Raw genomic sequence first — 20,407 nt, forward strand, 5'->3', positions numbered from 1 at the left:
AAGAAGAAGAAGAGACAATTATGAAAAAGTCATGCGTTGTTGTGTTACAAATACTCACCCTTATTTTATAAAAAGAATAAAGACGAACCGTTTTGAAAATTGAAAACTTTTCTCTCTTCTCTTATTGAAGATACTATGTCGAATAAGAAGAAGAGACAATTATGAAAAAGTCCTGCATTGTTGTGTTACAAATACACACCCTTATTTTATAGTAAGTATAAAGACAAACCGTTTAGAAAATTGAAAGACATTTTCTTAGTATTTAATTTACTTGAATGTGTGTCATTAATCATCTTTATAAACTTAAAGGAAATTGCTTTCTCATTAATTGAGTCTTTCAATTTGTTTTGTGAATTTTTTTGAGGAAAAATTAACAAAGAAACCTCAAAAAAATCATAAAAAAGATAAATAACATTCCTTGATTATTAGGCATGCCACATAGGATGAGCTTACAAATAATTTATTAAATAATATATAGATAGATCTTTATATGAAAAAAATTTAAAATTAAAAAATACAAAAAGATTATACCGACTCAATCGCTTCTCAATATAATAGACGTACAATTCATAGAGTAAATATGTTAACAACATGTAATCATCTACTTTAGAAGGTGAAGAGCAAAATATTTATTCTTGTAATTATAATGATTAAAAATAAATCAGATAATACACTATTTCTCAAAGTTAAAAAGAAAGAAAGAAAAGAAACAAATAAAACATAAAGGCTTCTTTTTATGTATATAATTTTTTTTTAAAAATAAATCAGATAAATACACTATTTTTTTAAAATTAAAAAAGAAAAAAAAAAAGAACAAAGCATAAATGATTCTTTTTCCTGTATATAAAAATTTTCATAATTACCTCACATTTATAAAATTTTTAGAATTAATTACCTCATTTTTCTCCTTCACCTCCATGTTCCTTTATACTTCTCAATTTTTTTGTCATGCATATTTATTGATAGTCTTAAAACTTAATCATAACTAAGACCAAATAACAAATATATTTCAATTATTAAAATTTATTTAGCTATCTGTGGATGTTGGTTGTTTTGTATTGCCTTACATGTGATTAATGAAAATAAGCTAGTCACCTAAAAAAAAAAATTATAAATTAAGAAACTTAATTAATAATTAGGAAATTTCCAACTAAAAATTATTCATTTGAACCAAAAGGAATTATAGACTTAAAAATTGAACTTAAGAGGCATTTTATATAGATATAGAAATAAGATAATACACATATTATTATATTTTTAATCATTAATTAAAAAATAAAAAGAAAGATGAAACCAATGCATAATTGTCCAAGCTCCTGCCGATATCCACTTCCATAAGCCTTTCACCATTTAAGAGCATCTTCTTCTTTTTTCAAGTGAAATAATAACATAAATATCATAGTGAAAATGAAGGATAACCTTAGGTAAAATCGCATGAAATAAAACATATAAACTTCATTAAAAAGAAAAATGAAATGAATACATTAATGTCTCGGTATGTACTTCCACATGCCTAAAAAAATCAATTATAAATTAAAAAATATAATTGATAATTAGCAAATTTCCAACTACAAAGTTATTCATTTAACCAAAAGAAATTATAGACTTAAAAAATTGAACTTAAGAGGCATCATATATAGATATAGAAATAATACAATACATATATTATTATATTTTTAAACATTAGTTGAAAAATAAAAAGAAAGCTGAAATCAAATGTTTGAGCTTTTGTCGATATCCACTTCCACAAGTCTTTCACCATTTAAGAACATCTTCTTCTTTTTCAAGTGAAATAAGAACATAAACATCATAGTGAAAATGAATGATAACCTTGGATAAAATCGCATGAAATAAAACATCTGAACGTTTATAGAGAGAAAAACGGAATGAATACATAAATGTCTCGATATCTACTTCCACAAATCTATCACCGTTCAAAAGTCTTCTTCTTTTCAAGACAAACAAAAACATGAATATAATAGTGAAAATGAAGGGTAACCTTGGATAGCATCTCATGAAACAAAAAATATGAATTTATATACATAAAAATAAAGAAATACCATAAGTTATCATTAATTTTTGTATTAAATATTTAGGGCTATAAATATAAAATCATGAATAGCTTGAGAGTTACAAATATTATTAGTAAAAATTAAATAGATGAGTTACCTCAAATATTTTTTTTCTTTTATTACGTAATAAATAGAGTTTAAATGTGGTGACTTTTGATTTTTCTTTAAATACATAAATATTTAAAATAAGAAGAAAACTCAATAAATATCTAAAAACCCACAAAAAAAGTAAATAGGTTTGGAGATTTTTAAAACATGCCACATAGGATTGACTAATGATATATATATATATATATATATAAGTAATGGGCCATACCATGCTCCAAGCCCATTGTCTCAATGGCGCGACCCCCCATACGTAAATAAATGTTTGCTAAAAACACGCGTGTGACTCGTACCCGTCACTTTCCTCCTCTTCCTCCATTTCCTTAACCAAAAAAAATTCCTTCATCAATAAGCAATCGATAACGAATTACAAAGAGGAAATTTCTCATTTAGTCTTCATTATACATTCAGATGGATGATACATACACCAATTTTCCTACCAGTCACCTCGCTGGCTCCGTGCCGGTATGCATTTTTCACTTGTCGCATTTGTTTTCCACCGTAATTTTTGTTTTTGTGTGTATTGTTACAAATTGTTGTGATTTTCTCCACATTGGCGATTTTAATTGTTAATTAGTTTTCTTTTAGGTTTATATATATAGAGACAAATTATTATATGTGGAAATGTATGATTTATTGAGATTTTAATTACTCTTTGTGTGGTTAATTAGTTTCCTTTAGGTTTAGAAAGCAAATTATTATTGATATTGGGATTAATTGGATTTGAATAGAGTGGAATTGGTATGTGATTGTGTGTGTGGAAATGTATTAGTTTCCTTTTAGGTTTATCGAACATTAATTGGTTTACTTTAGGTTTATGCTTATTTGAGGATTCGAATTAGCAGAGCGAGGAATAGTTGATTTGATTGTTTTTTTTCCTTAACTCGCTGAGATTTAGACTACATTGGTGATTTTAGTTGCGCTTTGTGGTTAATTAGTTTCCTTTAGGTTTATAGAATGGTAAGTGTTGGTTAAATACAAATTATTATTGCAATTGGGATTAATTGGATTCGAATAGAGTGGAATTGGTATTTGAATGTGTGTGAAAATGTAATTAGTGTTATTTAGGTTTATGCTTATTTGAGGATTCGAATTAACTGAACTCAGCTAGGTTGGAGCGAGGCATAGTGGATTTGATTGATTGTTTTACCTAAATTGCTGAGATTTAGACTACATTGGTGACTTTAGTTACTCTTTGTGGTTAATTGGTTTCCTTTAGCTTTATAGAATGGTAAGTGTTGGTTAATAAAAAAAACTTCTTCATTAAGTAATTACAAAGGGAAAATTTCGTTGTTCGTACTGAAAACAATCAATTCCTGCTTGATCCCTTTTGTATTTGTCTTTCATTACACACTCAAGATGGATGATTCATACACCAATTTCCCTACAAGTCACCTCATTGGCTCCGTACCAGTACACATTTTTCACTCGTTGCCATTGTTTTCGCCCATAATAATTTTTTTTTTTGGTGTGTTGATTTTTCCTTATTGTTGACATTTTTCGCCACATGGGCGATTTTGGTTGCTATTTGTAGTTAATTAGTTTCCTTTAGGTTTATAGATAGGTTAGGTTTGTTAAAAGACAAATTGTAATTGATATTGGGATTAATTGGATTTGAATAGAATGGAGATTGTAATTTGATTGAATGCAGAAATGTATGATTTTTGAGATTTTTCACTACATTGAGATTTGTAGTTACTCCTTGTGGTTAATTAGTTTCGTTTCAGGTTTATCGAACATTAGTTTCGTTCCCGCTGGGCACTTTTCACTTGTCACATTTGTTTCTTGTTAGGAAAATTTGTTTTGTGTGTTGATTTTTTTCAGAATCGGTGTGATTTTCGCTACATTGGAGATTTTAGTTAGTCTTTGTGGTTAATTAGTTTCCTTTAGGTTTTTACAACGGTCACAAATTGTTATATGTGGAGGAAATGTATGATTTGTTGAGATTTTTGTTACTGTTTGTGGTTAATTAGTTTTCTTTAGGTTAAAAAAATTATTATTGATATTGGGATTAATTGGATTTGAATAAAGCGGAATTTGTATTGGGGATTCAATTGGGCAGAATCCCGCTAGTTTTGGAGTGAAGCGTAGTTGATTTGATTCATTGTTTTCCCTAATGGGGAGATTGTTTGTGGAATTTTCTAATTCGTTGTGACTTTCACTATTGGCAATTTAGTTGTTAATTAGTTTTCCTTTTAGGTTTATAGAATGGTTAGGTTCTTTAAAAGACGAACTACTATCGATGTTGGCATTAAGTGGATGTGACATTGTAAATAGAGTGGAATTGGTATTTGATTGTGCGAGGAAATGTATGCGTTGTTGAGATTTTTCACTACATTGTGATTTAGTTCCTCTTTGTGGTAAATTAGATTCCTTTAGGTTTATGCTTATTTGAGGATTCAATTTAGCAGAAATCAGCTAGTTAATTTTATTGATTGTTTTATTTTACCTAATAGAGTGTTATTTTGGCGATTTTAGTTCCTCTTTCCGGTAAGTTAGTTTCATTTAGGTTTATGCTTATTTGAGGATTTGAATTAGCATAAGTCAGCTAGCTTGAAACAAGGCATAGTTGATTTGATTGATTGTTTTCTCTAATGGACAGATTGTTATATAGACTACATTGGGGCTTTCCATTATTATTCATGGTAAATTAATGTCCTTTAGTTTTTTATGGAGCCGTTGGTGTTTCTGAAAGGTAAATTATTATTGATGTTGGCATTAATTGGATGTGAAATTGTGAATTGAGTGGAATCAATATTGGATTGTGTGAGGAAATGTATGCATTGTTGAGATTTTTCTTTACATTGGCGATTTCAGTTGTTAATTAGTTTCCTTTAGGATTATAGAATGGTTTGGTTTGTTAAAAGACGAATTATTATCGAAATTGGAATTAATTGGGTGTGAAATTGTGAATAGAGTGGAATTGGCATTTGATTGTGCGAGGAAATATATGCGTTGTAGAGATTTTTCACTACATTGAGATTTTTAGTTACTCTTTCTGGTAAACTAGATTCCTTTAGGTTTACACTTATTTGAGGATTCAAATTAGCAGAAATCAACTAGTTAATTTTATTGATTGTTTTACCTAATAGAGAGATTGTTGTTTAGATTACATTGGCGATTTTAGTTTCACTTTGCGGGAAATTAGTTTCATTTAGGTTTATGCTTATTTGAGGTTTCAAATTAGCAGAAATCAGCGAGTTGGGAGCGTATTTGATTTGATTGATTGTTTTCCCTAATGGAGAGATTATTATCTAGACTACATTGACAATTTTCGTTACTCTTTGTGGCTAACTAGTTCTGATAAGAATCGAGTTACTTGAATAAAAAGGAAAACAATGCGAAAGTGGAAATACTAAGATTAAAGACAAGAAATTAAAGATAGATGAACTTTGAGAATAAATCTAGATGAAATTTGAGAATAAATCCCCAATTTCGAGATTAAGTTCTAAGATTTCTAATTGATCTTAGTATTCGAATTAGCGGATAAGACTAATTATGATACTAATAGAGTCAATTCAAGAACTTTGATCAAAAGTGATCTACACCCCTATTTCGAAAAATTAAAGATAACAATTAGTATAAGACTAATCATCTTCTTTGATTAACTTTAGTAGAAACCAAAGATATCAAGTTAAGAATTATTAATTTTAACTCCTAAAGAATCGTTCTTATAAGGTTGTAAGATAAATCACAAGTATAATCACACACAAAGGTGTAAATAAGAGAAACTCTCAATGAATAATAATGTTGTCGAATTGAAAATAACAAAATGCTACCTATATATAAGGAAAAACCTATCCTAAATAGAATGAGATTTGAATTCTACTTTTATAAAAATAATAAATAGAAAATCTAACTAGGAAACTTTTAAACTAGTAAAGTTTAAACTAGGAAAACATGTAAAAATAATACTAAAAATTCTTTCATAAGGAAATAAGGAAAAATTTTCAAATTTAACAAAAACCCATATGGGCCTAATCTTCTTCCGTTTGGTCTTAGACTTTAATCATGAAATATGTGTAGCACTTAGCCCATTCTTCTCCATAATTCCTGGACTCGTTCTTGGGCTCTTCTTCTACAATAAGCATGTTTTGATTCCACATTGAACCCAACAATTTGGGCTTGGGACTTTGATGGTCTTTTTAGGGCTTCTATAACTATCATCATTGTCCATGGATCTATTAAGTCCCCTTTAGGTTTATAGAATGGTTAGGTTCTTTACAAGATGAATTATTAGTGACGTTGGCATTAATTGGATGTGAAATTGTGAATAGAGTGGAATTGGTATTTGATTGTGTGAGGAAATATGTGTTGAGATTTTTCGTTAAATTGGAATTTTAGTCACTCTTTGTGGTAAATTAGTTTCTTTTGGGTTTATGCTTATTTAAGGATTCAAATTAGCAAAAATCAGCTTTTATTGATTGTTTTATTTTACCTTTCTCTCTTTAACTTTCGTTGTTAACACCATTTTTGGCGCCGCCGACCTTAGTTTTGGCGACAGGTGATTCTGTCTTTTCTCTCTCGTCTTTTTTGTCTTCTAGATCTATCTCGCCTCCGGCCGTCCACCATCTTCTCTGCCAAGATCGAGCCACCTCCACCTAACTTCTTCGGTGCACGCCGGGGACTTTACCATCGATAACGACCAAGAGGTAGGCCCCTTTTTCCGGGGTTTACTGGGTGAACAAGTATTTAGCAGATCCAAATTCTACAGCCGCCTTTCGGCATATCTTCGGTGGCGACAAGATTCTGGCGATCAATTTCAGCACCAACTTTTGCCAGAACCAACAAATCAAGCAAGAAAACCTAGTCCCCCTTAGCGTAATCCCGGTGATTTCTATCCTTGAACCTTGAATCTTTATTTTTTCTCAGCTTTATTGGAGATCTCCGTAGAATTTATAGCCATTGATTTAGAATTGGTATATTTGGTGTAGTAGCTTGTTTTGAATTTTTTTTTTTTTTTTTTTTTGTTTTTGTTGGTAGTGTATTCTGGAAATGTTTTTTTTTGGTGTTAGGGTACCGGAGGTACCTCTAGTCTTGTGTATTCTTGTAGATTATTTTCATCTTGTAGTTTGCCTCTATCATTCAGTTTATCGTTTCTTGCTGTTTGAGTATTGTTGTTCTAGATTCGACATTTGTTTTAATCTCTTTCTGTTTTTTGGTAGATTTTCTAAAGTGGAATTTGCATTTCTATCATTGATTGTTCTGCCGTTTCTGTCTTGCTTGATTGGGGTGTTTTACAGAACATTATTTGCCCAATCTAGGTATACTTGATATATCCATTCGTTGATTCGTTTGTTTCTTATTGACATCTCCCGTATTGAAGTTGATGTATATTTGCTTTAGTAGCATTGGTGGATGATGGTAGATTAGGGTCATGTCTTTGGTCGGGGTTGAGGTTGGTGTCGAGGTCGAGGTCAGGGCTGTGGTTGGAGTCGAGATCAGCTTCTGGGTTGAGGGTGGTGGCAGTGGTAGGGCAGGGCGCAGGAGGGGTTAGTGGGTTAAGGGAGTCTTTACGTTGAGAATAGTCTTGGAACATTGGGACTTTATTGCAAAAGTCCATAGAGCTAGTGAGAATTCTTAGGAAAAGGCAAATTAGTATAAGCTCGTGTCCAGGAGATGACATGGGTAGGTACACTAAGACGCAAGAAGCGGATGGATGGGTATAAGTTGTGGTTCTCAAGGAGTGTGAGGAATAGGATTGGAGTAGATATCTTAGTTGATGAAGAGCTCAGGGAGCAAGTGGTAGAGGTTAGGTTAGGAGCGTTAACGATAGGCTGATATTGATTAAATTAGTCATTCGAGGGTTTACTTTGAACGTTGTTAGTGCTTATGCCACGTGTGTAGGCTTGGATGAGGAAGAAATGAAGAGCTTCTTGGAGGTTTTGGATGAGGTGGGTGGTGTACCTAACACCGAGAAGCTTTTCTTAGGAAAGGATATCCCATTTGGTCATTAGGTCATCTCTACGGGATTATGACGATGTGCATAGTCTTTTGTTTTGGCGTTAGAAATGAAGGAGGTGCCTCACTTTTAAATTTTCTCGGGCCTTTAGGGTTGGTGATAGCTTTATGCTTTTCTAAGAAGGAGGATCACTTGGTTACCTTTCATAGTTTGGTGTAAGACTCAGATTGACCTTTTGCTCCTTAGAAAGGTTGATAGGGGTCTTTGTTAGGACTGTAAGGTTATACCAAGTGAGACTTGTTCAACCCAACATAGGCTTTTGGTGATGGACTTGAAGATTAAGAAGGAGCGTAAGAAGATGGGTGTGGATGACCGGTCGAGGATTAAATAGGGTAGCTTGGCGATGGCCAATGCTCTTGAGATAGGGGAAAAGTTGATGGCTAAGAGGGCTTGGGAGAGTAAAGGGGATACAAATTGTAGGATGTGACTGTCAATTGCATCAGAGAGACGGCTAGAGGTATTGGGTGTCTTGAGAGGTCACTCTGCTAAGCATCCAGGGACCGGTGGTGGAATGGAGAGGTAGAAGGGAAGGTGAAGGCGAAGAATGAGGCTTAGGCGAACTGGGCATAAAATAAAGATGAGGAGAAGCAAAAGAATAGAAAAGAGTATAAAATAGCTCGGAATGCGGCTAAGTTACTGCTTATGATGGCTAAGAATGCATCTTTCGAAAGCGTTTACACGGAGTTAGAGGGTAAAGGTGGAGATAAGAAGCTATCCAATCTTGCCAAGGACAGGTAGAGGAGGGCCAGGGACCTTGACCGAGTGAAGTGTGTAGGACGAGGACGACAAAGTTTTGTCGGAAGAGGTTCTTAGAGGAGATGACATTCTTACTTTCATAAACTCTTGAGTGACGAAAGGGACTTTAGTATTGTGTTGGGGGATTTGGAGCACTCAAAATGGCTATATGGTTATGGTTATTGTAGGCGCATTAAGGTGGAAGAAGTCAAAGGTGCTATCGTCAGATGCACTATAGTTGTACAGAGGAAGGCCAAGATAAGTAGTTCGTACTGCCCATCAAGGGTTCAATGGAGGAGTGGTTCGGGTTGCTGGAAACCATAGGTCTAGAAAAAATATACGATCTGAGGGACATATAGATGCTACCCGAATCTTTAAAATCTGCAATCACAGGAATTTGGAAGCAAACAGTTGATTGGAATTTGGAAAAAAAAAAGTAATGCTTGGTAGTCACGGGAAAAAGGCAGATCTGTCTACCAGAATCTGACAGCTCGGATCGGTGTGTAGGATGGCTGGTGGTAGCGAAACTGATTGGGTTTTGCTCGCTCCGGTAGTCTGAGTCTTGTGGTGGTCTTGGTTTGATCACAACACCTTCGAAAATAGAAATCTGTTCGGACATCCAAGAAAAATAGTCAAGAAAAATAGTCGTGAAAAAATGATTTTGAATTTCTCTTCCAATGTTGCGGGCCTTAACCAGGCTTTTCCATGTGAATTGGAAGAGAAATAAGAGAAAACACTGCATCAAAATTGTTCCTTTAATTTGGGAGTAACTTTCAAAGTTATATCACCATAAGATTCATTTTGATTCGCATTGACAAGTCCACAATTGTTCAATAGCAGTATCTCAAAACAAATAGTTGGGCACATATTTTCTTGGTTTTGCCTTCTAGAATTGTATTTAGGCTGAGATCTCCAGTATCTTCTCAGATAGGGGTTACTGCTGATGTCCCTTGCAAAAATTGAGCCATAACTCTTGTTCTAGAGGGTAATGCGTCAAACTCTGTTGTTCCCTCTCGTGTACCAATAGTAGTCTTATTGTCTTGATCCAGAAAACTCAGATCATGCATCAGTATCCCAACAGAACTATCAAATTCGGGAATATTAGGTAGCGCGGTGTTCTCCACATTTAGTCCCTCATTGTACCATGTCGAAAGAGTGAAATCATCTCTATGCTTGAGAAGGCATTAACTTTGGTGGAGAGGAAATGAACTTATTTGGTGAAGGTAAATTTCAGGCAACAAATCGAATGCAAATTCTTGATTATCAGGTAGTCTTTCAATTTCAATTCCAAGATCATTCCCGGGTGAAGGGGAATGGTTACCACTGGGTTTTGCATGATCCTCCTCTTGTGAGGAAGTCATCTTGATTTTTGCTAAAATGAAGTCTTCCTTGTTGATGTTGCAGAGATTGTCATATAATCCGATAATTAAAGGCTCAAATAACATTCCATCTTTTCTACGTCTCTTGTTTATTTTCCATATGTCCAAAGAACACAAAGGATCTTTTTTCTCAGCCTTTCAATGAATTGGCATCTTTTAGTAGCCTTCTAATTTCATTATTGGACAATACTATAGCATCATCATCAATGTCAGTTCATTGAAAGGCTGAGAAAGAATGATCCTTCGTGTTCTTTAAACAAGAGAAGTAGAAAAGATGGAATATTATTTGAGCCTTTAATAATTGGATTATATGACAAATCTCTTCAACATCAATACGGAAGACTTCATTTTAGCAAAAATCAAGATGACTTCCTCACAAAAGGAGAGGATCATGCAGAACCCAGTGGTAACCATTCCCCTTCACCTGGGAATGATCTTGGAATTGAAATTGAAGACTACCTGATAATCAAGAATTTGCATTCGATTTATTGCCTGAAATTTGCCTTCACCAAATAAGTTCATTTCCTCTCCACTAAAGTCAATGCCTTCTCATGCATAGAGATGATTTCACTCCTTCGACATGGTACAATGAGGAACTAAATGTGGAGAATACTGTGTTGCCTAATATTCCCGAGTTTGATAGTTCTGCTGGGATACTGATGTATGATCTGAGTTTTCTGGATCAAGACGATAGGACTACTATTGGTACACGAGGGGGAACAACAGAGTTTGACACATTACTCTCTAGAACAAGAGTTGTGGTTCAATTTTTGCAAGGGATGTCAGCGGTAACCCCCATCTCAGAAGATACAGGAGATCTCAGCCTAAATACAATTCTAGAAGGCAAAACCAAGAAAATATGCGCCCAACTGTTTTTTTGAGACTCTGGTGCTGAACAATTGTGAACTTGTCAATGCGAATCAAAATGAATCTTATGGTGATATAACTTGGTAAGTTACTCCCAGATTAAAGGAGCAATTTTCATGCTGCATTTTCTCTTATTTCTCTGCAACAATCTGCCTACCCTCTGCTTGGAGTTGTTCGAATACACTCAAAGCAAGTTGAATAATTTCTCCATAAATGTAAAACATTATAAATTGGATAAGAAAGGCCTTTTTTGTCTACAAATGTCAATCTATTAGAAGATGCTACTTGTGCACCATACCACTCTGTCACTTGGCCAGTAACATTTGAACTTGATGCGTTAGATTTTGATGATGATCTTAACCTAAATAGGTTTGAGGATCCTCATCTTAAAAGTCAAGAATAGATAACTTTGGTGGATCAAATATTAACACATAAAGATCAGTATGTAGCTATTCTCATTGATCAGGACACAGAGAACAAGTTGTCTAAATCCAGTGAAGTTTCTGGATTAGGTGCCATGTCTATAGAGACGGATTTTGATCCTTCAAACATAGACAAAATTCTTGCTCAATCTCAAAATTCTTCCCTAAGAGGCAAGCAACACTAAACGGAGGAACTGTTCGCGGTCACATGCCTCAAGATATTCCAAAAATCGAAATCATGTGTGATGTTGTCCATGATCATGGTTCTAGGAATGTTCTTTTAAGGACAGACTAATTTAATGATTTAATGGAACCCGACAAAGTTTTAGAGGAACTGATCATGAAAGATAAGGGAAATGCAAGCCTAGTTGTGGAAGAGATGATAGAACGAGACGAATTACCAGTCTACTCCTACTTCAGCAAAGGTTCAAGAATTCACTAATACACATATATCTTTTGGGCATTAGTCATCTAATTTAGTACTTCAATTAACACCCCATTTTCAGGAACCAAGAGCAAGGAGAAGTAGGTGAAACGTAGTCATTGATGACAATGTAAAGAATGGATCTTGGGTCTCAGGTCAGAAGCTAGCTTATGAGGGGATGATTGCCCAAGTCAGAAGGAGACTAATTACCTATCCCTTTTTCTAATGTGGGACTCCTAACTCACTCCCGCACGCCCAGACTATGTTAACTGGAGCGTGGACAATATAATAGGGGCCCAACATCAGTGAACAAAGAATTAAGATGGGCTTGACTCTTATACCATGTGAATTGAAAGAGAAAGCCCAGCTTGATTATTCCCTCAAGCTATTTGTGTTTAAATAGCTTAGTTTACATGTCCAAAAAATGGGAAGGAAATCAATACAAATTAATACTTTATTATAATAGGAGTAAATCAAGTTATCTACTATATTTACATATGATGTAAAATATTCATAGTATTCTAACAGTGTGGAACTAGTATTTGATTGTGTGAGGAAATATATCAGTTGTTGAGATTTTTCACTAAATTGAAAATTTTAGTTACCCGTTTCGTTTCCCTTAGGTTTATAGAAGGGTTGGTGTTCGTTATAAGACAAATTATTATGATATTGGGATTAATTGGATTCCAATCGAGTGGAATTTGTATATGATTGTGTGCGGAAATGTATAAGTTGTTGAGATTTTTGACTATTTTAGGATATTAGTTACTCTATGTTTGAATGGTTAGCATTCGTTAAAATACAAATTATTGTGTGTGGAAATGTATGATTTGTTGAGACTTTTCACTACATTGAGATTTAGTTACTGTTTGTGGTTAATTAGTTTCCTTTAGGTTCATAGAACAATCAGTGTTCGTTAAAACACAAATTATTATGTGTGGAAATATATCAGTTGTTGAGATTTTTCACTACATTGAGATTGTAACTACTCTTTGTGGGTAATTAGTTTCCTTTAAGTTTATATAATGATTAGTGTTTCTTAAAAGACAAATTATTATCGATATTGGGATTAATTGGGTTCGAATAGAATGGAATTGGTAATGAGGATTCAATGTAGCAGAACCCAACTAGTTTAGACCGACGCTTGGTTGATTCGATTTATTGTTTCCCTAATGGAGTGATTTTGTCTGGAAATTAATGATTTGTTGTGATTTTCACTATATTAAGATTTTAGCTATTCTTTGTGGTTAATTAGTTTCCTTTGCAAATTATTTTCAATATCGATTAAATGGATTAAATAGAGTGGAGTTGGTGTTGAGGATGCAGTGTAGTAGAAACCAGCTAGTTTTGATTGATGCATCGTTAATTGATTGATTCTTGTGGTTAATTTGTTTCCGTTTGTGCTAGAGAGATTTTTCCATTTGAAGAGTGAAAATTTGCTATATCCATATAGCTGATCCCCAATTAGTTCGTGATTGAGGCTTGTTTATAGATTGGTTATTGTGATAATTTGTTTCTTTGTGAAAGTTTGTTAGGCTATGGAATAAGGGGGAAAACAAAGCAAAAAAAATGTAGGTTAGATTTCCAAGTAATTGTACCTCGCAATTGGGAAACTTATTATTGGTTAATTACTGAAGTTTCTTAGTAGATTGGGATTCTGTGAAACAAAGCAGAAAAATATAGGGTAATTTCAAGTAATTGTACCTATAAATTGGGAAACTGATAATTGGTTATGATAGATTTGCTTCCTTCTGATGTGTGACACTATTAATAATTGGAAAATATAGGAAATAAGCACTAGATGGGTATTCTTTTCACATGTTTGAGCTGGCTGCACTTGAACATATTAGTTGATTTGGAAAATGCTATTTTTTGAATCCTCAAAGTCAGGATGCATCTTATGAGGAGACTGATGAAGCAGTGTAGGGATAGGAAGAGAAACTTCAGGATGCATCTTATGAGGAGACTGCTGAAGCAGTATAGGGATAAGAACAGAAACTTAAACATAGTGTTCATTGACCTCGAAAAGGCGTATGGTAAAGTTTCTTGGGAGGTTCTATGGAGATGTTCGAAGTCTACTGGTGTAACTGTGGCTTACAGTGGGGCTATTAAAGACATGTATGATGGAGTTAAAACCTGAATGAGAACAGTGGGATGTGACTTAGAACACTTCCTAGTCACGATGGGGTTGCATTAGAGATCAACCCTTAGCCTGTTTCTATTTGCCTACTAATAGACGAATTTGGCACATTATATTCAAGGGAAGGTGTTTTGGTGTATGTTATTCATAAATTACATAATATTGATTAATGAGACTTGTGGTGAAGTTTATGATAGGCGGGAAGCTTGTAGATAAACCTTAAAATGGAAAGGCCTTAGCCCGTCTAGGCTAGACAAGGCTAAAACAAATTATCCCACTGACGCAATGCATAAAGCAGAGTTGGAAGTGTAGATCGATACACAAGTCATACTCAAGAGAGGAAGTTTTAAGTATCTCGACTTTATTATCCAAGAAATAGGGAGTGACGAGGATGCCGCACACCGTATTGGAGTTAGGTTGGTGAAATAGAGGCTCGCATTCGGGGTGCTGTGTGATAAAATGTGTCGCCAAGGTTTAAATGAAGTTTTATAGACTGTTGGTGTACACTGATGTATAGGGCTGACTGTCGAGTGCGGACTAGTCAAGAATGCACACATTCGGAAGATGAAGGTAGCGGAAATAATGATGCTAAGATGGATGTGTGAATATACTAGGAGAGATAAGATTATGATCAAAATTATATAGGACAAGGTGAGATTGGCCTCCGTGGCAGACAAGATGAGAAGCGAGGTTGATGGTTCAGGCATGTGAAGAAGAGGTGCACTGATGCATCGTAATGAGTTTTGAGGGATTGACTATAACAAATTTTAAGAGAGGTTGAGGTAGGCCGAAGAAGAGTTGGAAGAGGTGTCAGAGGTGCTTAGACAGGACATGAACAAGATATATGGAGGTCGAAGATTAGGATAGAAAGGTCCCAGGTACCAGCCTAGTGTTGTCATACTTCTATAGGGGAGAGGCAGGGAGTTGTCTCCTCTTCTCATTTTCCCCTTATCCAGCAGTATTAGTGAGTATTTTCTTGAGAGGAAAATTAAGCCGAATTTCGACAAAAGGGATGCAACACAAGGACTTCCTAGGGGGTCACCCATCCTAGTATTTATGTAGTATCTTATTCTTCAAATTTCACTACTGCTTGGTGCTTGATTTGCTCTGTGTATCTTGTTATATGTTGCCATTATTTTTCTTTCAATTTTGCTTTTATTACACTTCTTTCAATCCTACCCTCCCCAGACCCAACTTGTGGGATTTATATCGGGTCTTCTGTTGTTATTGTTGTTCACAGTTAGGGTGCAAAGTTGCTTAAATTGTAAAGACATTATAAAAGAGTCTTTTTGAAATGAAGACTTAGCGGTTTTTTTTTTTTTTTTTTTTGCATAATATATAGATACTAGGTAGACACTATAAAGACTCCAACTTTGAGGATGCATATCTATACACCTCGACTCGTCCTCCTATGTCAGTTGAACACTCCAACTCCAACTTACAGAATGATCTAGACATCTCCAAATTTATCTGTCCACGAGACACTGTGGGGACGAATTGAGGTATCTGGATGTGCACTTCAAAAGTTGGAACTATTTACGCTGCAGTTTAGGCCAAATTTGAGGGTCTATCTATATATTATGCTTTTATTTTTTTTTTTGATTAATGACGTTCTCTTAATAGAGCTACAATAGAATGCATTTTATTTGACAACTAACTTGAAGAACCCAACTTCCTTGAAATATCAAGTTTTTGTGCTTCAACAATGCTCAGGAATTAATTCTTTCCGGGAATCTAAAGTTTAAACCCCAAAATCTTATCTAGAGCCAGTTTGATTATTTGTAAAGTAATTTCAACTATTCCTAATAACATTCTGAACTGACTCTAGTATTTGCTTAGTACACTTCTTTTACATTAAGGTTGTTATATATTGTACAGGCAGTTGTCACTGAAGAAAAGAACCGCTACAAACCAGAAGGTACCCTCCTATAGGAATTTGTTTTAACTCTTTTAATTGCGCTCTTGAAGAACCAACTTATGCTAATCTATCAATGCTGTTAGCAGCTCCCGCAGCAAGTTCTCCGATACTTCCTCCAAATAATGGTCCTAATGCAGGAAGAGGGTATCAAACTCTTGGAAGTGGTATGTCTTTCAAGATACTTGTATTTCTGTCTTCCTGATATATGCCATAATTTCCTTTACTCATACTAAGAAAGTTGGTAGTGGAAACAGCCTCTCTACTTCTTCTCAGGTAGTGGTATGGACTGCGTATGCTTTACCCTCCCTAGACCCCACTTTGTAGAAATACACTGGGTATGTTGTGGTTGTTGAATACTAAGGAAGTTGATATGAAATGCATGTCATTTTGATAGTGGCTGATGATTGCATTAAACTTTTTCTCAGATGTCCTTGGAGGGACGAAGAATTCATTAAACTTCTTGTTTGAAAAATGCTAATAGAATTACTCAATAAGAAAACATCATCTATGAGTTTGGAAGTTCAATTTGTTTCAGTGAATTTTATTTTTGAGACTTTCAGGGGACTTGTAGAAGAGTTAGTATGACTTAAAAAATTAGTAATAAATATAATTCATTATATTATAATATTTATTGAAAATGTTTATAGACCTACTTTAATGCAAAACATTGTTTCTGAGTTTGAAGTTTCATTCTGTTTAATGGATTTGATTTTGAGACCCATGGATCGTTTTAGGTTATTATATGAAATTGTGCCAAACATCACGAGTTATGAAAAGAGAGAATGGTACATAAGATAGGACTAATGGGTTCTGATTGAAGTTTTGGAGCAGACCAAGAAATAACTGCCACTGGTGGTAAGCTCTAGGTGATTGCTACAGTATTGGTTTTATCTTCAATTTCTTGGACAACGACATAAGTCCATTATGTGTTTAGGTCTTGCAATTGGTATATGTATTTTCAAATGGCAGATAACTTTTTACAAAAGCTAATTTCTTCCTCCTTATTTTAGTGGAAGTAAATATTGAATTGAAATCAGAAAACTCAAGCCGATCTCTAGCTGGGAATTACATGGATGGTGGTTTCTTTCTTAAACAACCTAAATGAACTGAATGATTTCTTGCTCCTTAATTTGGTTGATAGGCATATTGTGCATAAACTCCAAGTTATTACTTCCTTGACTAACATGTATCCAAAAGAAAACAAACCCTTAAATAACCAGTCATCGCTCGAAACTATTTCTTTCTTGTTTATGGTTGCACAGAAGCTTATTTGGAAACAATATCACTTACCGGGTATATATAATGCTCTGTACTGAGGATTTGTGAGGCCATTCTAAATTTGGACAAAAAGGTAAAAAAAACACAAAGGATGGAGCTACAATTGAAATTTTTCTTGCTAAAAAAATTCCTCCCTTATTTTATTGCTACAAACGGCATATTTGTAAGTTTTGATTTGGTTTTTTTACTGGTGTGATTGATGGAAAAAGAAAGATTCATACTTCTGAGACATGACTATATAGTGATAATGAAGGAATCTATTTAGTTGATACTTAGTAGATCACAGAGAGGAATCCATTGTTGACATCAGACTGTTTAAAGAAAGGGAAGGCTGTGGTTATTTTGGAGTCTGAAATAATCTGCAAGTATGAAGCTACAAAAAAGAGGCTTTTTGTGCAGCTAACTTCTGCATATCTGCATGAGTGATTGCCATTGATCTTTTCCTTTCTCACTTGCTGCCTTTTCTTTTTTATTTTATTTTATTGTCCCTCTTGGGCTTCCTTTCTGAAGTATGGCATTCACCAACCTTGACTTGTTAAAACTACCTTCTTGTAATGACTGCTAGGCATCTACGATGCTTTAAGGTTTGCATAATGCTTGTTATGTAATCCAAATTCATACAGCGTATCAGAAGTAATAGGCGTGAAGCTTCCATTAGTTCAAGTAACACCTACTTATTTTATGCAGAAGAAGATGGTCAGCAATCAACAAACAAGTGGAATGGAGTATTTAGCGTGTCATCTTATACAGAATATTTTAACGTGGATACAGACCTTGTCTTGAACAGATTGCTGAGTTCATTGAATCCTGCTACTGGAGATTTCTTCAGCAAGATTGATGCTAACCCTGACCTGTAAGTCCTACATATATAACTGTAGAAACATGACGAGAAAGAAACTAAGTTTTGTCAGTTGCTAATATATAGATAATTGAACTAGGTTTGAGGAAATATGAGTTTATTCTAGCACTATGAGGATTCAGCAGTTTCTGTATTTCATATATACATACATCTTCGCTATCTATATGTATTTTTTCTTTACTCGTATTTATGTGTTCGTTCTTCATTCTCTTTTATCTGTTGTGTTGGCCAATTAAGTTCTCGAAGCTTATTCTCCTTTTTAGGAAATTGAGAAAAGATGCAAAAGAAACTTATTCGGTAGTGAAATTCAAGCTTGCTACGGAACTTTATGGTGAAAAGAACTAAAGTCTTTGTAATAGGATGCTCATCACATGCTTATTAGAAAACGGAATACTGATCACATGTATTTTTCTCATGAGGAAGTTTCAATGGAAAACCTTGTCCTTATTCTTGTTGTTTGATTGTGTATAATCGTTCTAGGATAATAATTAATTCTGCATGTTGGTGTCCTATGTTTTATTTTGCAGTTCTGATGTACAAATTTTTAAGTCTTCTATGATGTTATTTGGTAAATTAGTTTTTGTCTTCTGAGATATAAAACCATTATGTTATTGATGATCAAGCCAAAATAACTTTTGCTTCAGTTCTGGAGCCTCTCAAGCTGCTGATGAACCAAGTCTCTTAGATATGATGTTGTACAGTAGCAATTCAATAGCATGTTCTTTTTCTCTTTTTCTGTTTAGTATCTTATATGTCTTTATATTGTGGGATTGGTGTGCTTTACTTTACTTTTGGAGTTTTTAAATTTCTCCACCTAATATTGTTCTTCATTCTCCTGTTCTTGCATATTTCAGCTATGGGCTTGTTTGGATATCTACGACTTTAGTATTTGTCATTTCTGCCATTGGGAACTGTGCCACATACCTGATGCACAAAAGGAGCGATAGCAATAGTTCTTGGAACTTTGATGTCAATTATGTGAACGTAGCAGCTTGCGCAGTATATGGTTATGCATTGTTAGTGCCATTGGGGTTTTACTTCTTGCTTCGGTATATGGGTACAAGTGCTAGCCTGATACGCTTTTGGTGCTTATGGGGATATTCGTTCTTTGTTTTAGTTCTGAGCTCTGTAAGTATATTATACTTCTCTGGATAACTCAGACTCTCATTAATCTTATTGCTTACAAAATAATTAGGGAAATCCTCGCTTCTTCCTGTACTATCTCTATGGAAGCACCTCTCCATCCATTCATCTCTGTTCGAAGTGGTATTAAGCGAATGCATAAAATGTGTTTAACTTTATTCCATGAAGCATGATACAGTGTCAACCTTGATAAGTTATAGTTTTCTATGCTTTATAACCTGGTTGATACATGGAACAACATTTACACCTTGTGCATTGTTGTGTGTTGATCATTGGTTTTCTTTCGCTTTTATAAAAAATTGAAAGATTCCCCTTTTTACTTTTGGCAACATGCATTCACTAGATCCTATTATGTCTTCTCCGTCTTTCAGTTTCTGTTGATCATCCCCGTCGAGTTCCTTAGGTGGACCATCACAATTGCTGCTGGCGCTACATCAGCTAGTTTCGTTGCTTTAAACCTCAGAACATATGTACAGTCGGATGATCTCATGATTATACTGGTTGCTGCTTTTGCCCTGCAAGCGGCTTTGACAATCTTCATCAAGATGTGGTTCTTCTCTTAAGTTTTGAGTTACTCTACCAATTTTATGCTCAACTCAGAGTTTCAAAAGTGGTTCGGGTTTTGTTTTCTTCGACAAAATTCTTCCCTTTTCTGGTGTTTGGTGTACTAATTAATCAGTGGTTTCAGTAGTTGTGTGATGCAAAGAGGAGTTGACAGTACAAACACAGGAAACTTGTAAAGAAGTGTCTAATGGTTTCAACAAATACTACCTTTGTAATTCATGTGGTATCTGGGGAGCATGTATTTTTGGTCTATAGGCATGTGCCAAATGTTTTTCATGAATGAGCCAAATGTATGAGCAAAAACATATTGTAAAATCTCCTCTTCCCACTTCGAATTTTGTGGAATTGCAATGATATGTTATTGTTGTTGTTAGTATGACAATATTTGATAGTACTTATTATATACGTGTACAATTGTTATCCAATTAAAATTTATTTATTTGTTCATATGTACTTGTAACACAGATATATCTATGAATTTACTATACAATAATTTCAAACCCTATGTTGAGAATCCAATTAATTGGGATAATTGTAGC

At 34.4% G+C, this 20,407-nt stretch overlaps 1 protein-coding gene across 1 annotated transcript; it reads left to right on the forward strand.

Annotated features, from left to right (window-relative positions):
* Nucleotides 1–2,379: 2,379 nt before the first annotated feature.
* On the forward strand, nt 2,380–20,250 carry LOC107871192 (protein YIPF1 homolog). Its single transcript, XM_016718030.2, has 6 exons — nt 2,380–2,642; nt 15,985–16,024; nt 16,111–16,188; nt 17,990–18,155; nt 19,016–19,289; nt 19,676–20,250. The coding sequence occupies exons 1-6, from the start codon at nt 2,589–2,591 to the stop codon at nt 19,865–19,867; spliced, it is 804 nt and encodes a 267-aa protein (XP_016573516.1). The 5' UTR covers nt 2,380–2,588; the 3' UTR covers nt 19,868–20,250.
* The last annotated feature ends 157 nt before the right edge of the window (nt 20,251–20,407 follow it).

Source organism: Capsicum annuum, chromosome 5, assembly GCF_002878395.1.
Source record: "Capsicum annuum cultivar UCD-10X-F1 chromosome 5, UCD10Xv1.1, whole genome shotgun sequence".
In the NCBI taxonomy this organism is placed as follows: Eukaryota; Viridiplantae; Streptophyta; class Magnoliopsida; order Solanales; family Solanaceae; genus Capsicum; species Capsicum annuum.